The 19,904-nt window shown below is 54.5% G+C and overlaps 2 protein-coding genes and 1 non-coding gene across 7 annotated transcripts in view; 2 read left to right on the top strand and 1 right to left on the bottom strand.

Moving 5' to 3' along the window:
* The window catches only part of FANCI (FA complementation group I), a 76,560-nt gene extending 75,756 nt beyond the window's left edge, over window positions 1-804 (top strand). For all 5 annotated transcript variants that reach the window (XM_033402838.2, XM_033402837.2, XM_049705418.1 and 2 more), the window contains one exon: window positions 718-804. In XM_033402838.2, coding sequence (XP_033258729.1) covers window positions 718-780 — 63 coding nt within the window. In that variant the 3' untranslated portion in view covers window positions 781-804. The remainder of the gene's footprint in view (window positions 1-717) is intronic.
* Window positions 630-18,401, bottom strand: POLG (DNA polymerase gamma, catalytic subunit). The gene is made up of 23 exons (XM_033402840.2): window positions 18,233-18,401; window positions 16,672-17,454; window positions 13,592-13,787; window positions 12,506-12,670; window positions 12,267-12,413; window positions 12,038-12,117; window positions 11,036-11,218; window positions 10,777-10,931; window positions 10,485-10,611; window positions 9,303-9,539; window positions 8,238-8,358; window positions 7,944-8,030; window positions 7,526-7,633; window positions 6,889-7,049; window positions 6,112-6,165; window positions 5,904-6,021; window positions 5,334-5,469; window positions 4,986-5,232; window positions 3,473-3,595; window positions 3,174-3,342; window positions 2,838-3,046; window positions 1,717-1,877; window positions 630-1,142 (listed from the first exon to the last, which is right to left on the bottom strand). The coding sequence occupies exons 2-23, from the start codon at window positions 17,292-17,294 to the stop codon at window positions 1,084-1,086; spliced, it is 3,666 nt and encodes a 1,221-aa protein (XP_033258731.2). The 5' UTR covers window positions 17,295-17,454; window positions 18,233-18,401; the 3' UTR covers window positions 630-1,083.
* Window positions 18,402-18,630: 229 nt separating this feature from the next.
* On the top strand, window positions 18,631-18,703 carry TRNAR-UCG (transfer RNA arginine (anticodon UCG)). Its single transcript has one exon. It is a non-coding gene; the product is annotated as a tRNA-Arg (tRNA).
* Window positions 18,704-19,904: the final 1,201 nt, after the last annotated feature.

Raw genomic sequence — 19,904 nt, 5'->3', positions numbered from 1 at the left:
CCTTTCTGTGGGTCTTCCCCTGTGATGTTTTGAACCATTGGAAAATCACGAGCCCAAGCATTCTGGCTCAGAAAGCAGTTTACTTCCTCTTTTATCATGCCCTCATTCGAAGGAGGGCCACTCTATGATCAGCTCAGGTTGTCATGCCAGTTTCTTATCCTCCTTTTGCCCTCTGATAAGACTAAAAGGGAGAGGAACAAACCAGTTACAGCAGCACACCGTGAGCCCTATAGCATCTCTGAAGCAGAACTCAATGTTTCCTTACCTCTAGTGCCTAAAATTTCTATCACCTCGGTTTGTCTAACATAAACTGGGAGTTTACATAAAACACCCTGGATTTCTAGCGTCTCAAAAATTTTTAACTTACATTCTTCAGTTTATCACACTCCAAGCCATAATGCACCTGGCCCCATCCACTCCCTTTGCCTATTAGGCATTTGAGTTCAGGGGAGTTATGTAGCATCTTGATGCCCCTTCTCTGTCATCTTGTCCCACGCATGTCCCCAGGTATAACAAAAGCCCAAAAAAAAGAAGTTAGCACCACCTTACTCTACTGTAGAACTCTTCCCTTCTCCAACATAATTACCTCCCAGGAGTGGGAAAGGGGAGAAAGCATGACTAACACAGGCTTTGATGAGAAGATAAAGGATCTTTGTTTTTATTTCCACTGCCTCCGAGCAGGCTTATCACATTTAGAGCGTCACTTCTCTCCCCTAGGGCACTGCATCAGAGCATGAGGGACAGAACAAAGAACCAGCCAAGAAGAAAAGGAAAAAATAAATGAAACGCCTGAGTTAATGTGAACTTTGGGGCTTCTGCTTTCTTTTCACCCAGCAAGCAACAATGCCCCCTTGTCCTACAGCCTGCACCAGTGTTGGCATCTTGGTTCTGAACTAATTGCACCATCAGTTAGAGGCAATCATTCTTGGCAGGTCCTGCTACTGAAAAATGGCTGCCCTTAGGCAAGCCCTTTTGCAAAAAAAGCACAGCTGAAAGCCTGAGTTTAGGAGCCTGCACTGCCCCGATGAAGCTCCACGGGAGCAAATACAGAGCCTCCAGACAGAGCTATGGTCCAGGCTGGCTTCATTTTTCCAGGGAGCCTTTGGTGAGTTCAATTATCTGGTAAATATCCAGTGCTTCACCTGAAAAATAGTGCAAATTGGTTAGGATGCTTCCTCAAGAATTGTTAACTCACAGGTCAGAAGTGAGAAAAGGAACTTAATTAATGTTAAGGTCAAAAAGTACAGAAGGGTTCAGAGTAATTGCCAGGAATGGTAATGTTACATTTGGGGAGGATCTGTTTTCTTTTTTGTATAAAATAAGTTTATCTTAGACACATAGAAAATAAGCTTTCTGATTTACTTGTTTGGCACTCAAAGCACAGTTTTTTCACTTAAGAATGTACTTTGACTTTATACAGTAAATCTTCAAACATTTCCATTGTGGTTGAAGAGGGAAGGGAACAGATGGAAGAAACCAGAGTTTCAAACATTCCTTCATTTACTGTGAACAGCTTTCTAGAAACACATGCCTTTGTGATTTGAGCATCATGCTCACTTTGGAGCCAGGGCACATTATAAACTGAAACAGCCCAGAACACAGCACAAGAAGTAGACTTCTTATCCTCTGGTGCCCCAAGCTTCGTGTTGTCCAAGACCACTTTCTATGCCTAACGTCCTACGAGTGAGTAACGAGGAACAAAGGTGTTGTGCTCACCCTCGGGAATCCCGTATCTCCTTTCCATCCCAGTTGGGTTGGAAGGGGTTTTACAATCCATGGTCACTTCCTTCCTGAGGCACTGGTCGATATCGACTGTACTGAAAAAGGCGACTGACTGGGGCAAGTCATTCAGACCCAGCTTGTAGGCAAACATGCACCTGAAAGAGACCCGACCTCCTCTCACAGTCATGTCCCTGCTGTGAATCCAGGAGAGATGACCTGGTATCCATAAGGCAGAGCCTCCCCCCAGCCAGCTCTGTTCACTTAGCAAAGAAAGCTGAAGGGCCAGCACTGCCCGCTATCCAGCAGCCGAACACCTCCCGCTGAGACACGTGCAATTATGGACTCAAAACACACCTTTTTTTTTCCAGTTTGGTATACTTTATTGATGTCAAAATTTCAATTATTGGGCCAGAATTTGAATATACGAGGACTTTCATTAGCTCTGTTAAACATAACCCCCCAGGAGATGATTAAGAGGGCAGCGGAGACAGTGTTGAGTATTGTAAAACATTATTTACCCATTAATCAGGATAGATCATGGTTCCCAAACTGGTTCTGGGGCAGATCAACATGAAACTGTAACATCATTAATGTAACCATATAAACTAGGAATTTTACTACAAAAAAACACAACTCAATATATAAAAAAATACGTTTTTAAAATCACATTTGAGTTTCCCCATTAACAATGTTTTCTGTCAGTATTCAGAATAACAAACTTCTGGCACTTAAGAATTAACATTTACGAATGGAAGAAAATATCTCAGTTTTCTACGGGTTGAGAAAAGCCTCTGTCGTTTTGATTTTCAAAACAGAAAGGTGTGTTCTGAGGGGAGCACAATTTGAGAACTACTCTTTGGAACAACTGCCCTGGCTTCTACCTTCTCACCACCTCAGTGATCTAGTCTTGGTATATGACACTTTCAATCCCCCAAAAAATTTTTTCTAAAGGTTGAGGCCAGTCTTTTTTAAGACTGCTACAAGTTTTAAAAATCAGAGAGAAAAGTGGGAACATTTATTTCTGGGGGGATGAAAATTCAGATCATGCTCAGCCTGGTCCAAGCCCCACATATCTGGTATATAGTCATGCCAGAGAGGCCACGGGCCTTGCCTACCTGGTCAAGAGGTTGGTGATCTGCAGGGCAAGGGCAGCGCGGTAGCGGTCCTCCTCCCGCACCAGGTAGCGAACCTCATCGTGGATGCTGATGCAGAAGCGCCCATCAATGGCAAACTCCTCAAACAGCCACTTCATGGCCACAAGCATGAGGTGTAAGTAGTCCACAGCGGAGCTCTGCACCACCCAATTCACACGGCTGGTCATAAACTGGGGAGGGAAGGTAGGCACAGGCAAGAAGGGTTAAACCACATACCAGTTCACTAGAGTAGGAGGTAGTACAGGAACCCTGCCCTCCCTGCGACCCTCTCCCCATGTTCCAAGGGTAGTAGGATACCTCCCCCTGGACAGCAGAGGGCTCCAGGGCTCGGGTGATGCGGCAGCCCAGCACCGGGGTACATGGTGTGTCAGACATCGCAATGCTCTCCAGCTTATTGAACATTTCTGACTCTGTGCCCCCCATCCAGGCTCGTTCAGCAACCACCTCCCACTTCTTCCATTGTGATCTGGGGGGCAAGGAACAAAGAGAGGGCAAGCTTTGTCTTTTAGCATCTTAGAGCTAAAAACAAAGCATCCCAGCTTTCCCCAGGCCAGCCCAGACCCGCCCTCCATCCTTAACACACAGACAGTTCTCACTTCCTAGAAGCTTCTCTCTGGATCTTGCGTAGATCCTGCAGGGAAACCCAGCCATCCTCGGTCCTGTCCACAGGGAGGTCCAACTCCCTCAGCAGCCACTCGCCCTCATCTGACAGCCGATACCTTGGGGGGGGGGGGGGTGCAGTGTCACAACTGTCATTCCCACGGGAACACCTCTTCTATGCCAAACCCTGGGCTAGGAGTGTTCAATCCCTTCTCCACTTCCACAACCACCCTGGGGTCGTGCCTTTCCCCTACAAGCTCCACTTCAGAGGGGGAAAAGGCTCAGAGATACTAAGTGACTTTGTAAGATCACACAGCCAGGAAGAGGTAGAGCCTAGACAGGAACCCAGGATTCTGGGGACTACATGAGGGTAGCCCAATAAAGGACATATTCCAACACGAGAACCACTACTGTTATTATTGTCCTAATGCCCTAAACACTGCACTGCCCCATGACCAACAGGTGGCATGTAGTAGTCCAGAAGGCAGCAAGAGCTATCACCCCACATTGGGGGGGGGGGGTGCGGTGCGCATAGAGGGGTAGAACAGGCTACTCTCTGAAAGGGAGAGGACAGAAGACAACCTACAGCCAGGCCCGACTGACCCTTCTCAGTCCCCACTGCCCCAGACTCCCAGCTTCAATGCAACTTCAGACATCACCAGGCTTGTCTCCAGATGGCTCCAGAGCCACGCCACTCACCTGCTCAAAGGTGCACCAGGGTTTCCCCACCACCCCTCAGTCCAGACTCCTCTGTGAGGCCAGCAAAGGTTTCCACAACTAAGGCCCAACCTCTTCTGTCGTCACTGCCTTGCCTCTGCCAGCACACACCGCCCACGGTGCATGCCACCCCCAACCCCATGTCCTCCTCTCACCTCCCTGGACAATACTCGGCTCCCCTTTTCTGCCTTTATGCAGTTACTACTGAACTGTTATCACTTAACTTTTAGTCTTTCCATGAGGAGGTCAGCTAATTAAACGTGGACACCGTATGTTATACCCACGCAAGTTGTAAAGGCACCTCTCCTCCCTCACACTCGATTCAGGAACCCTCCTAGGAGGCTGCTGAGGCCCTGAGCAAACAATAGGTACTATAGGCGGAAGCAAACCGAAGCCTGGGAAGGCTTTCTCCTCTGTCAAAATCAGTTTAAAGTCTCTGGTTTTCCATAGGCCCTCCTGTCAACTTGTCCTACTAAACCGCCTGCTGCACTTGCTCTCACTCTCTGTAGGCATGTGAGTTTGCAACCCCACGTTACTGTTCACTCTGCATGACCAGAGCTCTGACAGCATAACAAAAGCACAGCTTTAACTCTATGAGGAAAACTGAGCATTAAGCAAGCAGATGTCACAACCCAAGGACAAACCACCCTAGAACTAGGTCACAGGGGTCTGGAGGAAGAGGGGCCAGGTGAGGACTCACGTAATGGGAAGAGGTAGAATAGAATGGGGCGGTAAAGGTAGTAAAGCAAGCCTGAGGCCCTGGGGTAACGTGGATGGGAGAGGCACCCTCACCTGCGGAGGCCCTTGGTGACCGCATACATCTGTCGGGCCTTCTCAGCTGCCTCCTGCCGCGTGAGCCGGTGGTTGAACTGCATTAGCAGGCGCTCAGCGAAAGGCTGCCCGGCCCCGTAGATGCGGCCATAGTTGAAGACCTTGGCGTGCTCACGGCTGATGCCCACTGTGGCAGCTGTCTTACTGTGTAGATCGGTGCCCCTGCTCTTCCTGCCCTGCAGTGTCATCCACCCAAAGGCTGTGCAGCCTGGGGGGCGAGGCAGGAGTGAGAAAACAGGCTTCAGAAATAATCCTCCTGGCGAGGCATCAGGCTGCCACCGCTTTGCTCCGGCCCCGGCTCCTGCTCACCATGCATGCCGGCAAAGTGGGCGTCTCCAAGCACAGCTGCAATCCACAGCTCCTGTGAGTCCACATCAGCACCCACGAGGATGTAGCCGGGCGGGGCCTGCACCATGGCCTTCAACTCACTGCCTACTCGGTCAGGCTGCAGGAAGAGTGAGGTCAGCCCCGACCTAGATACCCCAGTAGACTCCTCCCACCCATCCCTGGAGCCTGACTAGACGGAGAATGCTGGAGCCCTTCCTGAGGGGATGGTTTTAAGGAATGCCAGCCAGCAGTGCCCCAAACTCCACAGTTCCAGGTAAAGAATCCCTGCTCCGTGCCTGGCTCTATACCCAGCCCCATCTAGACTCCACAATAGCTGTGCCTAGCATGCCTTGTCAATGTCCGGCCAGGAGCAGGTGCCCAGAACATATTTGCTGAAAAGCTGGATGAGTTGTGAAGCTAGATTTGAACTTGAGTCCTGCCTGACCCAGATCTTAGGTTCCTTTTCATGCTCCTCAGCAAAGTCCCTCTGCAACCCAGCTTCTAGACACACAGGAGAGAAAGGGCAGGACCAGAGGTGCAGAGGACACATACCCGGGCATTGCTGGCAGTGAGCCATGTGGGCTCTACAGCCCGTCGAGTGATGGTGCCAGCGGTCACAACCTGGGGCAGGATGGCCCCATAGCGGCCTTCCTCATCATAGTGTGGGTGCCTGGGGGGAGAACATGAGGCTCAGCAGCTTGCTTGGGTCCTAGGACCCGCCCCCGTTTTCCCGTTCCCACAACCACTTGCCAGGACATACCTGGTCACAGCACGGGGCAGAGCTGACCTGGGCAGCCACACCACCATCTGGGAGCTATGGGGACAGACGGGTTGCTCAGCACAGCCATAGGGAGCACACACTCCATCCCCCATCACAACACGGCCCTCATTTGCCCAGCTTTGGGGGTTGCTGTGCCCCCTCCTTGCCCAGCCTCAACCCTTTTCCCACTGACTTGACTCAGGTTGGGCCTAGCATCTACCGTCTAGGAGCATAAGCCACCGGGAACTAACTAGGCATCTGAGGCAGCTTCGGCCCCCGTCCTGGAGTATCCATGAGGCACCCAGCACCAGCCCTGCCACCACTGCCTTTTCCAGGCTCAGGGCAGACTTTACCAACCCATCACAGCACGCTTCTCACAAGAGTGTGCCGCTGGCAGCCACAAACCCCTCAGAACTAGCCTTCGACCCATTTGCCATTCCCAGCCTACAGGACCCACTCCCAGCCCCCAACAGAACTTACAGGCTACTAGCCCTCCATGGAAGGGGCCACAGAGCTGGGAGGGGCCGCGAAGGTCCTACAGTACCACTCTTTTTACATAACAGGGTAACTGCAGCTGGAGAGGGAACGAGCCTTGTCCACGGTCCCATGGCACCAGGACCACAAGCAGCCAGGCCTCTAGACCAGGCTGTCCCTCCACTGCAGCACAGGCTGTCAGGGGCCCCTGGGTGGAAGGCAGGGGAAGGGATCCCAAGACTGCAGTAACCCAGCCAGAGGCACGGACAGACAGCATGTCTCTGCCCTCCCACAGTGACCCACCTGATACGTTTATGGGCATTCCTCCAAAAAGAAATCATTTTGTTGATTTCCAAGGCACGGGGCCCACTGGCACCTCCTGGGCCAGCCTGCAGGGTGCCGTCCTCCATCTTGGGCAGGAAGTCTTTGGCAAAGGGGCTGCCCACATTGCAGCTGTTACCATCCTGAAGAGAGCAAAGGAAGCAGGGGCTGGAGGCACATGGCAGACCCCTAGCTGGGGAACTGATGCCCTGTGTGCCTGGGCTCTGCCCAGCACTGAGCCCACAACCTCAAGCAGAGCGGTCTGGGGCAAATTCCTGACTGCAGCGCACGCGCGCGCACACACACACACACACACCTAGCTCCCCTCACACACACCTAGCTCCCCTCACAGTAACAGCCATCAGTCAACAGATCCTATCATGTACCAGATGTGGCACAGACACCTGACATGCCCTGTGTCATTTAATTCCACCACCATGCCCCTCACCACCCAATTTTCAGAAGGAAGACAAAACCTCAGAGAGATGACAACATTTGTCTGAGATCATACTCTGCGCCACTACTACCAGCATTCCTGCAAAAAGGGAGTCTCCCTGTTTGAGTCACTCTGGAGGCCTACTGTGCACCCTGAGCACAGCGAGGACACCAGGACACACACCTTGTGAGGCAGCTTGAAGAACCAGCAGCCGGGGATATCCACATCATTGTAGGGTCCGTTGCCATGGTGATAAGCTGGCTGGCTGGCTTTTGGGCCACCAGCAGCAGTCTGTGGGGGCCACACACCTAGATCAGGCCCTGCTCCAGCACCTGCATTCAGCGAGGGCCATGGGGTAGGGGGTGGGAAAAGGGCCTGAAATGGCAAGCAGGTAAGCTGGGAAATGACAGGATGGCTATGAGATCTCAGGCTTCCTCCTTGGCCTCCAACAAGTATGGGGCCACCCAAAGGCAGGGCAGCCATCTCCCAGCTCCCCAAGATCCTGGGAATTCTCTGGGGGGAAAGAGCTACTTGGGCACAAGAGGAGGGCCCTGCCACCCAACACCCACCCAGACAACCCCTGAGCAGGTGCCCAGCTCACCAGAGCTGGGGGTTGACCTGGAACTGCCACTCGCAAGTTCTCCATCCTGGCCTCGGCCTCCACTTCTAAGCAGCCCATTTCTTCCACCTGGATGGGCCCAGGTACCAAGGAAGTGAAGCAGAGGGCTGGCTTGGCCCAAATCCACCACCCCTCCCTGCAACACGCAGACAGCCCAGGACAGCCTGAGGTGGACAACTGAGCGCATCCAGCACCCCGCCTCCACCCAAAAGGCCACCCCTTCCTTGAGGGAACAGAGCCCCCTCCCCAGAGCTCAGGCTCAGAGCCCGCCCTCACCGTCTGCCACATGGTGCTGCTGTCGGTGAGCAGGAACTCCTCAGCCAGGTCTGCCTCCTGCGGCTCCAGCTGCTGCTTCCCCTGTTCAAGACAGTGCTTCCTGTACAGGGACTCGATGGCTCTGCGCAGAGAACAGCAGCAGCAGCCTCTGGTTACCGGGTGCCCCCTCCGGGCCAGGCAGCTCGCTGGGGGCCTTCCGCGATTCCCTCCGTTTAGCCTCAGAATCAGCTCTGGGGCGGAAGTGGACAGCACTTCCCCTGGTTCATAGACAGGGAGTGACAAATTGAAAATGACGGCACAATGGTGGCAGGCTGGGTTTCGAGGCCTGGGCTGACTCAAATCTAAGCGCTTCTCCCCAGAGCCGCCACCTCCCCAGGAAAAGGTCTGGGAGCCCAGCAGTGGGAAGTCAGGGCTGGGCCCTGCCCCAGGCTGGCTCCTGCCCGCTCATCCATCCTTCAGCTGCAAAGGGGCAGACTGATCCCTGCCCCTCTGTCCTAAGGCCCCACGGGTGGTTCAGGCTGCCCCGCAGAGCCAGGACTCTCAATTCTGGGCCACTTCAAGTGCTATGGCTTCTCCCCAACACCTGCCTGTCAAAAGCTCAAGGGTTTGTGAGCTCAGACAAGAAACTGACTTCCCTAGGGCCTTTGTTTTGCCAACTCTAAAATGAAGATAACCGCGGGACTGCCTGGGAAACAAACAAGGGAAGCACTGTAAAACGTTTATTAACACAGAATATAATCAGTGCTCAATAAATTACACTCAAAAATGGGGGACAAAGCTCATCCCCCGTCACTTCCAACAGCCCTCCCTCTGCACACTCCTGTGAGGGCAGCTGGGCTGCCGGGCCCAGGAGCAGGGCCTCAGTCCCACCCACTCCAAGCACCACGCCCTCAGCCCCACAGGGCTCTGAGGTCCAGACACAAAAGGCAGCCACCAAACAAAGAACTAGAACCCAGACTCTCAGACCCGAGCTCTTTCCACTAGCCTGAGCTGGGTTTGGTCTCTCTAGCCAAGGGGAAGGGGTGCCTAGCCTCCAGCCCCTTCCTCCCTGAGCCAGAGCCTTACGTGTAGGGGCAGGCCACCCCAGCCGACGTTAGGCCGCTGCCTGGTGGCACCTTAGCCAGGTTGTCCCGCCGCCCGGGCACCAGGTATCCCCAGCCATGCCGCTCCGAGTAGTGCAGAGGGAAGCCGTCCCAGGTCAGCGCCATGAGTTTAGGTGTGACGCGCATCTGGAGACTGAGGAGACTGGGGCCTGGGGTCCACGCAGGGTCATCTAGCCGGGGACAGAGCTTCCGATACCACCTATGCCCCGCCAGAAGAGAGCAGTGTCATGGTAGTCGGGGGAGGACAGTGTGTGACGGCAAGGGCCCCACCCACTCTCCAAGACCCCAAGGCTTTCTGGTGACCTCGGCCTACAGTCACCATCCCTTCCCTCTGGGATACAGCCAGGACCCCCACGGAGTCCCCTAGAATAATTCGAATATCCCAGAAGGAAAGATCCTATGTCAGCCCCCCTGTACTACTCAGAAGTCAGGACCCACAGGCATAACCTAGGGCTGGACTCCTTCCCCAGCTCCATTTCATGCAGGGAGCAAGTAGATCTGCCCTCCCACCACTGCTCTAGAGGCACACCAGAGCCTTCAGAGCTCCATCCCTCACGTGCTGTTCACCGGAGCCAACACAAGGGTGAGGCAAGTGAGGCACTCAGGGCACAAAATTTAAGGCGGCCTCATCTCAGGCAAATATAAAGTTGGTACTCTGCTGTTCACCCTGGCTGCCCCTATTTTCTCATCTCTGCCACTCTATGGGGTGTGAATGAAGGGTCACCTCCCCAAGGAAGCCTTCCTTGATTTCCCCAAGCAGAGTCAGGCACTGCCTCAACACTGATGACTCTTCTGTCTCATCATGGATATAAAGTCCAGCTGCGCTGGCTGGTCTGCACAACTGGCTCCTCCCAGGGAGAAGCTACTAGAAAGAAGGAGTTATGTTCCTATTTGTACTCTCAGAGGCTACTGTGAGGCCCAGCACACAGCAGGTGCTTAGTGCACTTGTACCGCTTAAATCCAGTGACCCAGGAGTCAGAGCAAACTAGTGAGCAGGACTGGAAGACGGCAGGAACAGATGGCAGCAGGTTAGTAAGGGCCCATATGCACACCACCCCCTGTGCTGGGGCCCAGAATAGAGGTGTCCCAGGGTGGAGGGAGGGGTAAGGATGGCCGCTGGACACGTTAGGGAGACAGGGCTTACCCTGGGTGCCCAGGAAGGTGCTGGGGCCGCTTAGGCAGGAGCTCTGTGGTCCCCCTGAGCTGCTCCAAGCAGGCGCGGGCCATGACATCTCGCTGAAACTCCTCCTCCTCACTGGGGGGGCCAGGGTCTGCACAGGGTCGGGGAGGACAATCAGGACCAGAGGAGGGTCTCTCACAAAGGCCTGCCCAGCCTACTCATGTCCAGAAGGCCGGAGCAACCCCTTCCAAGGGACACCCCGGTCAGGACCTTCCCAGGGTCCATCCCTGCTCCACCTCCCACCCATGTTCCCCACCTTCCTGATCCTTGGGATCCCCAGGAGCCTTGGGCCCCTCGACAGGCAACTTGCTGGCTGCGGCCGGCTCCTTCGTCTTCACCTTCTTTGCCTTCTTCTGCTTAAATTCCTGCAGGTCCCACTCTAGGTCCCAGAGCCAGGGATCTTCTTTGTACCTGCACAGCCAGTCCACCAGGGCAGGGCTAAGGCCAAGCCGAAGGCCAGCCCTCCCACCTGCCCATCCCCTGCAGGGGGATCCAGCCACCCAAGGCCTGGCTACCTCTCTCCTGAGAGCAGCTGGCAGGCATCGTTGGCCAGGTCCATCAGTGACTTCTTCATCTCCCACTGGAGCTCCTCGTAGGTGCTCTGTGCCTCCGCCAGGTAACGCTCCCAGTTCTGGTTGACGGGCAGGTAGGAGACACCCATCTCCAACATGCCAGCCAGAGTCACCGGGTGGGGACACCTTGAGGACAAACACCAGGGCTGCCATAAATGACCACAGGAGGCAAGGCTTTGGCCCAATCCCTGGGCCAGCCTGGCAATCCTCAACCCAACCACCCACGTCAGAGAGACAGGGGTTGAAACCCCAGCTCTACCGTCTCCCAGCCATGAGACCCTGGCTAAGTCACTTCATCTCTCTGAGCCTAAGTTCCTTCATCTATAAAATGGGAATAATATCATCCCATCCTCAGGGGAAATGGGGGGAATGACAGATCACAAAAATGAAAATGGCTGCCATTTGCTGAGTAATGACTAAGCGCCAAGCACTGTGCTACAACCCCCCACACACAAAAGATCATACAAGAACCTCACAACTGTAGTCAAGTATATTTGTGTATGTTTCACAGATAAGAACATTGAGGCTCAGGGAAACCAAATAACTTGCCCAAGGTCAAATGAGTTGGATAGGATAATTAAGATTAGAACCAAGTCTGGCTGACGCTTATGACTCTGACCACATCATAAATCTGACTCACTAGCAAACATAACCAAGACGGATGTGAAGTCCTTGGGTCAGGATCCGGGTTCAGAGACGGTGCTTAGCAAACCAGGGCCACGCACATGAAACAAGCACAGCCTCAGCGCCCCCCTCCAGGGCCTCTGTAGAAACCCCAGAGTCCAAGGCCCAGGTGGCCACCACTGGACAGAGTGGCTCCATGCTCTCAGCCCAGAAAGGCTAAGGCCCCCAGCCTGAGAAAGGCCCAGCACCACCTGGTTACGGTGGGCCCGGGTACCAGGAACCCACTGACCCCCATGGGTTCCCAGAGGGGCTCTCCCTCACCTCTCCAAGAAGAGCGGTAGCTGCTGCTGGAAAACCTCATAGGTGGCCCACACGTCCTGGGCACAGTACTGCATCAGGTCCTGGCACAGGCGACAGGAAGGCGCTGGGTGGGCAGCCATCCCACTACCACCACCGGGCCTCTCAGGGTCAGGTCTGGCAGCTACACTCCCCAGGGTCACTAGGGGTCTGCCACAGCCCATGTCCCCAGAGCCCCTCTCCACCACCATACCTGGAAGTTCTCACGGATGTCCTTCATGCTACCCTTGACAAACAGCTCGCGGGGCTCCTTCTCTAAGCGAGGCCCCCCCACGTAGAGGCTGTGCACGTCTGCCAGATTATTGACACTGCTGATGTCCAGCCAGTCCCAGGATGAGATCTGGAGGCCAGAGCAAGGGACACGGCAGATCAGCTCAGTCTCAAGCCAGACAGGCCGGCCGGGGAGGGGGGCCTCCCACAGTGTGCTCTCACCGCTGGGCCGTTGGCTTTGCTCTGGGATTTCTGGCCTCGCTGTGTGGGGTGCCGGGCCTTGCGCTTGCCCTGCTTGGCTGCCATCCACAGACTGCGCTGGAAGCTGCTTAGCCCTGAGATGGCCATGTGCATGCTCATGGTGTCCAGGAAGCGCATGTGGGAGCCCTGAGGAGGAGAGGCTGCAGCTGAGGGGCCAGTCTACCCCTGTTTCGGCACTTCAGCCCACCAGCCCCACCTCAGCCTCCCCTCCCAGCCCACAGCCTCCCAGCGCTAAAGAGTGTCTTCATGCTTGCTCATGCTTGTCCCTCCACCTGTGAGGGGCCTGCCTTCTCAAACCCTAGCCACGCTTGAAAGCGCAGGCCTGGTTGAATCCCAATACACAGGCCTTCCCAGCATCCAGCAACAGCTCCAGGGGCACCTTGGGAACAGAGTGGCCAAAACGAGGCCTTCCAAGCTATCAGGCTCGGCCCCCAGCCCTGCCGCTCAGAAGCTCTGTGGCCCTGGGCAAGTCAACAAGGCTGTCTGAGCCTCAGCACACTCAGCTAGAGGCTAAGGCTACTCTCACCTGCCCTGCCTTTCTCCTAGGGCACTTTTCACAGAATTAAGAATTGCCACAACTATGGTTCTGAGTGTTTGATGTGTGCACTGTTCAAACCCTCTCAACAATCCTATGACGTAGCTTCCGCCATCTCCCTCTTTTTACAAATAAGGAAACTGAGGCTCGGTTTCCTTAGTTGTAAAAGGGATGTTAAGAGGCTCGAGCTGCTCACCAGTGGCCAAGGCAGGATGGGAGCCCAGGCCGTGGGGCCCACAGCCTCCAAAGACCCACGCTAAGCTCTAAAATGCCACACAGAGATAAGGGCCATTAGTACCCTTTGACAACTCAGGTCCTGTGCCAGGCAGACCCTAGGGACAGAACAGCTGGGTACAGGGACCACGGGCAGGGCTGGTCAACAGGAGGCCCTGTAGCTTCTACAAAGGTGATGGAGGCACTGGCCAGGAAAAGCAATGCCTTCCCTAGCCACTGAGAGCAGGGCTCTTAGCCCACCCGGTGCCAGAGGCTACATTTGGCCCCATGAACCATACCTGGATCAGGTACTGCTCCCTGATATGGGCCCGGTCGAAGCACACGTTGTGCCCCACCACTAACTGCTCCTGCCAGTCTCGCTGGGTGGGGCCGCCGGCACTGGCAGGGACCTCCAGGGGAATGAGGTCAGCCGGCGACAGCTGGCTGGTCCAAGAGTAACGCTCTTCCACCAGCCGCCGGCTGCACCAGGAATACCTGAGGGAGGTGAGAGGCAGGCAGGTTCAGCACGGAGGCATTCAAGTTCCACCCCACAATCCCCACTGCACACCTACCACCACATGCCAGGCCCTACGCTAGCAGCTGGGGGTACAAGGGAGACCACGGGGTGCTCCTAGAGCTAGAGGTCGGGCGGGGTGCTGCCCGGGTATGTGTTGGGAGTGCGGAGGAGTTACAAAAGCTTTACTTTTCAACCTCCACAGAGAGAAAGGGAGCTAAGTGCCACAGTCCCGGGGGTCCCAGATGGGCATTCAGCCCGGGCCATCAAGGTGTTTGTTACGCCCAGGGCTCACCAAGTCTGTGCTTGGCTCTGAGGTGTCTTAATGACCGTTATCAACCCCTCACGTTGATAAGCACAAAATGGCTAATGTTCAAAGTGCTAGTAAAGAAGAGAGACAATTATAATAAAACCCAAAGTGGAATTTTTTTTTTTAATTCAAAGTGGCAAAAAAAAAAAAAAAGACAAATGCTGCACACGTGTACAGGATGAATCATCTGACGGCTGGAAAGATTCTGAAGGACAAAGAGCGAAACACGCACCTTGTAGAAGGTGCTGTGTCTCTGAACCACCACCCTCAGTGAGAGACCAGGGAAAGTGCCAGAATGGAGGAAATGTATGCACATGTGCTAGGAAATATGTGCTAGGGTTGGGGTGGGAGGGGCAGGGGATGAGTGCTGCCTGCTGGGGGCCGGACACTGATTCAGGAAAAGGCTCGAGTTTGCTCAAGATCCACAAGACTAAGTGTGGGGAAATGGCTGCTGAGCAAAAGCCTTTTGTGAACCGCAGATTACACCAAAGGGTCAAGGCCACTCAGCATCAAAGTGAGTGACGAGGCCACATGTGTGGCCACCACAGCTGCGAACAAGCTGCCCGTTTCCCTTACGGCAGGGAGGAGGGGTTATCTGCCGCAACAGATACAACAAACATAAAACTAGTTTCTTTGGGGGAAGGGGTTACCAGCAAAAAGAGGTTCCTAGTGTTAAACCTGGTAAAATCTAACTCACACTCCAAATGATGGGAAAACGCTCAGGGACTCAAGTTGAAACCTCCTCCCCTTTCAATTCAACATGTCAAAGCCCTCAAACAAACACAACACAGAAGAAAAGGCTGAAGGATGTCAAATATTTGAGGCTGTGGTGATGACAGGGACTTTAGTTGCAATAAAAAGCCAGACTGGTGTCAAGATCCGGGTCTGCAGCTGTACGTGAGAACCATCTTTTTAAATTTATTTGTGATAAAAAAAGAAGAACGCCAAAATGCAAACACCTCTGGCAAATTTAAGATGAGTCAGGACCAACGCCGTTAACACTACACTTTTCCTGTGAATCTTAGATCGGTGTTGACAGCCTGTGTAATGTCCCTCTGGTCTGATGACCAAAGCCCTTACCAGCAGCCTTCGGGAAGCTGCCCTCTGGGCCATCCAAGGCTTTTCCCTCCCACTGGAAACTGCGGGCTGCTCAGGAACCTGATGTTACACAGCCACGCGGCAGGGATGTGCCCAGGTTAAAAGTGGACTGCCGTCAGGGTCCCATCTGGCACCTCCCACCCCCCGCCATAGTCAGGCTCCCAGAAGGAAGGCCCCAGCATGAGTCCAGTCCTCAGCAATGACTTCTGCCGCCAGGCAAACTGCACAGTGCCCCCAGTACCACCGGCAAGAATGGAATGAGAATAAGAGGAGGATGGGAAGGACAGGGAGAGAAAGAGATGAAAAATTAGGAGAGGAAGAAGGAGGAAAAGAAAAGGGGGACTTCAGGGAAATTGGCCAAGAATGACCAAAGATCAAAAAACAAGTCCTTCTTATCACTGGTTTCCTAATTTCCTTTCAGCCACCACAGTCTACTTTACTTTCTCAAATGATGGACAGCATTCCCTCTATTTTGACCATCAAGTTACACAGTAAGCACTGAGATTCTCATCTTAACTGGAACTACATCAATGAGGAATCATCTAGTTTTGCTCTTTTCAGCCGTTAATGCCTACCTTATCTATTTAGCCATGCTTTCACCATTTTCAACTGCATATTTAACATTTCGCAGCTTTCTTTACAAAGATGTAGCTTCCAATAGGAATAAAGAAACTGCCAACTTTTTTGCTGGCCATGCCTGAAAGCATTAAGGTTGTAAATAGTATTTTAATCCTGGAATGAAGAATAAAAAAGGGGAGAAAAGTACTGCCATCATTGTTTGAAAAAGAAACTTGGGTAGCACTTAGAAAGTTATTTAAAAAGAAAAGAGAGATTGAATATACCTTTTGGGGACAAAAATGCCTGCAAGCCTGCTTGGAAGGCTGGGGGAAGGAAGCAGTTTCTCAGCTGGGGGTGGTCACGGGTTGGGTGGGGGCAGTTTCCCGAGGGGAGTGGGTATTTGGAAACACTGAAATGGGTCAGGGCGGCGAGGATTTGGTCTGGCATTTAAGGGAGCAGCTGGGGATGCTGAGTGTCCTATACTGCCTGGGCCATTCCCGCAAAAGGTAGGTTTCTCCTGCCCAAAATTACCAATAACATCCCCAAATGGAAACACTGTTCAAATGTCTTGGACTAACTTCTCAGGAAGCTACTAGGGCAAGTGGGAAGGCACCAAATCAAGGTGATCTCAAGTGGTCTCCCAGTCAGTCTCAAGTTCAACACACGTGATTCTCTGCACAGCCCCTATCACCACGTGACATTTGCTTGGGTGTTGTTTACTACCCATACCTTCCTACCAGAAAGTAAGGTCTGTAAATGCTGGGGTCAAGGCTTGTTTTAGTTCACCGAGTCCACAGTCCCTGGAAATCCACCCACCAAACACATAGTGGGAGCTCACCAAACCATTAAGCTGGGCCCCCCACATGTGCTCAAGTCCCCTGACCCCTGCCCGTACTCACCAGGCCGAGGGGGATATGGCCACCGCCAATGTGGGGCAAGTTCCCTCTGCCAAGCAGACCTCCACGTCGAACACCAGGGCCCGCTCCTCGGGGATGGCCACGGGTTCGGCCTCCCCCGCGGGGCCGTACCGGGTCCAGCCCTCCGCCCAGGCCCAGCTCGGGGGCCGGGGGGCCAGCTGGGCCTGCAATAACAAGTTGGCCGCCTCCAGGTAGGGCAGGCTCTGCTTCTGGGCCAGGAGGCGGAAGTGCTGGTCCAGGCTGCCCCCGTAGAGGGGCGGCAGGCGCAGCTCCACGTCGGGCAAGGGCGCGGCCGGCTGCCCCCAGAGCCCGTGCTTCTGCAGGTGCTCGACGCTGCGGCGCACCGCGGCCTCGCCGGGCATCTCCCCGCCGTGCCCGAAGATTTGCTCGTGAAGCCCTCTCGAGAGCATCTGGATGTGCAATGGGTTGTGCCGCAGCTGCCCGCCCTCCGAGGACGGCACTGGCCGCGGCGGCGGCGACGGCTGCGGCTGCCCGTCGCTGGGGACGGGGCCGGAGGCGGAGCTGGAGACCCAACGTCCCGGAGCTGGAACCGGCCCTGGCCCGACGGTGGCGCCGGCCACCTTCCTCCAGAGCAGGCGGCTCATGGTTGGTGCAGGGAGCCCCCCGCTGGGAGTCAGCACACCTGGCTTTGGGCTCCAGCTTGGCAGCTTCTACTGGCTGAGAGACGTGGAGAGAGACACGTCCTGTCTCTGTTTTCCTGTCAGTGAAATGGTTCTGACCATGCCTGCCTTCCACCCACAAATCCTAAAGGAGACAGATGATATACAGTGTTACTAATGACACACGTAACATGTGTGATATTAACAGCCATCATTCCTTAAGCATCTTCTGCGGCCCAGGCAGTGTGCCAGGCGCCTTTAGGTACATTTTCTCAGTGAATCATCAAACAACCTTGGGAAATAGCAATACCCCTCCTGAGGAAAACTGAGGTTCACGTAAGTTCATCAGGGAAGGTGAGAGACGTGGTTAAGAGGGCAAACTCTGAATAGGAGGACGCGGGTTTGAATGCTGGCTCTGGCTCTTACGAGACGTGTGACCTTGGGCAAGCTCCTTAGGCCCCAATTTCCTACTCTGTAAAATGGGGTTACGGATTCTACCTGTCATACAGGGCTGCTGTTTGGGTGACACAGGGCAAACACGCCGCGCGGCCCGGCCCTCGACAAGTCCTCGGCAAATGGTGGCTGCCTTTATCGCAACCGCCGCAGCCCGAGGGCCTAGCGCCTTTAGGAGACAGCGCCCGGATTCGAACCCGTCAGGTGGGCCGCCGTCCCGCGGGGCCCCGACCCACGCCTGAGCCCGGGCCCAGCAGGCCGAGGGCGCCCTGCAGGGGGCGTCGGCAGCGGCCCCCGCGCTCCCGGCCGCCCGCCCGCCCGCCCGCTAGCCTGAGCCCGGCGGCCGCGCCGCGGTGCGCCCTGGGACCAGCCTCCGCCCAGCTCAGGGCCTCGCTCCCTGACTGGAGAGGGAGGGGCCGCGCCGCCGCTCAGGGACCCGGCCTCCCCTCAACGGCGAACCCGCCGGAAACCTCAGTCCGCCCGGTGCTTCCTGGTCTGTGGCTCCCGACCCCAGGCCGGCGACGCGGCGTCTCCCTCCGCGCGGCCTATGCAGCCTCGGGGTGGCGTGTGGCCTGCACCGAAGCAGTCCGCCTCGCTGGCAGCCGCAACTTCCCGTCTGCGCCCCGCTCACTCCCGCCGCTACCCGAGAGGCAAGAGGGAGACTCCCAGCGCGACCAATAGGAGAGCCAAAAGTGGACCGGTCCGCCCGCGGGGTGGGGAGGAAGGACTTCCGGGTGGGCCTTCCCTGAAGAACTCTGGGAACCAAGGTCCAACCTCCCCTGTTCAAGAAGCAGATGGATTCGTCCTGGGCAAGCCGGTGGGCGGTAATAATACTTTTTAGATGTCTAAAGAGGATGAACTATCGGGCGGCCGCGTGGCCTAATGGATAAGGCGTCTGACTTCGGATCAGAAGATTGCAGGTTCGAGTCCTGCCGCGGTCGTAGGGGTCATTTACAATTTTTGCCTTATTTCTTCTTGGGAATTAAATACCGGAACAGTACGAAACGCTGTCGCCGATTACCACCTCACGTGGAAGTCTGGGAACACCAAGATCTGCCGAAGTAACTACCCCCACACTCCACACCCAGTATGACCCACTGAAATTGCTCCCTTACTTGCCCTGGGGGCGGGAGTAGTGGTATTTTTCTAAAATGTACCTTCCGGGCTCATACCCCCACGCTGGTAGAGTGGGGGGGGGGCATCCTACGCGGAAACCCCGATTTTAAATCAACTGATAAGTGGGAATAACAGAGATTCACGTTTGAGGGGAACACCCTCCCTCTCTTCATCCTGGGCAATTCTGATGGGTAAAAATACTGCCTTTCGTTGAACCCGAATCTGCCACCGGTAGATTAAGCCCTCGCCCCGGCGCGTCCGGCTCCCCCGCGCCCGAGGAGCTACCAGAGGTTGCCTTCCAGTCTTTGCGGGCTCCTGAATCTCTGCATCCACCTCCTGTTGCTCCAGGTGCCTCTGATAAACTGCAAAGCGCCGCAGAATAAGGCCCACGTGGATAACGAGAGCCTGGGAGTTAGATGCTGGAGACCCAGGAAAGCAAGGCTCAGAGAGATTTGAAACAGACCTGAGGACACACAGCTGACTAGGGACAAAACTCAGGCCTCACAAAAAGTGGACGCCCACCTCCCAGGCCGTGCGTGTGCCAGGACACCGTGAACTGACTTGAAAAACCGACTTCGGTATTTTTCAGGGGTGTGGTTTGGGGATACCCAGGGAAACACACTCCTCCGCCTGTCCTGCGGACTGATCCTGCCCAGAGAGGCGGAGAGAAGCCCCAGACCAAGGCTTGTGAAGGTTGCACTGGCGTTGAACCTAGATCCTTCCATACATTTCCCTTTTCTTTAAGTATGAAATATTGTTTATACATTGTTCTAGATGTATTTAATATACACACAAATGTATTTTTTTCCTTTCTTTTGGCAAAAAATACAAGCAAATGAAAATTCAGTGTCTTAAAATCTGGGCTTTTTCACATAACCTTGTACCACTGATATTTAACAAAATGCCGAGAGAAGAGGTTCTCAGTTTAAATCAGGGACTCCCTAAATGGGGAAAACATTTTCATTATTTCTTCTAATCTCCTACTGCAATTTAGCATTTCCTTCAATTATGAGGTTAGGCTACCAG

Source organism: Orcinus orca, chromosome 2 (assembly GCF_937001465.1).
Source record: "Orcinus orca chromosome 2, mOrcOrc1.1, whole genome shotgun sequence".
NCBI classification, from domain to species: domain Eukaryota; kingdom Metazoa; phylum Chordata; class Mammalia; order Artiodactyla; family Delphinidae; genus Orcinus; species Orcinus orca.
This window is presented reverse-complemented; position numbering and strand designations above follow the sequence as displayed.

Excerpts from the sequence above, each read along its gene's own strand:
- POLG (XM_033402840.2), bottom strand. The coding sequence starts at position 17,294 with ATGAGCCGCCTGCTCTGGAGGAAGGTGGCCGGCGCCACCGTCGGGCCA. Across the intron at positions 13,788-16,671 it reads GCCATATCCCCCTCGGCCTG|GTATTCCTGGTGCAGCCGGC; the intron begins GTGAGTACGGGC and ends CACCTCCCTCAG. Across the intron at positions 3,047-3,173 it reads CCTCTGCTGTCCAGGGGGAG|TTTATGACCAGCCGTGTGAA; the intron begins GTATCCTACTAC and ends TTCCCTCCCCAG.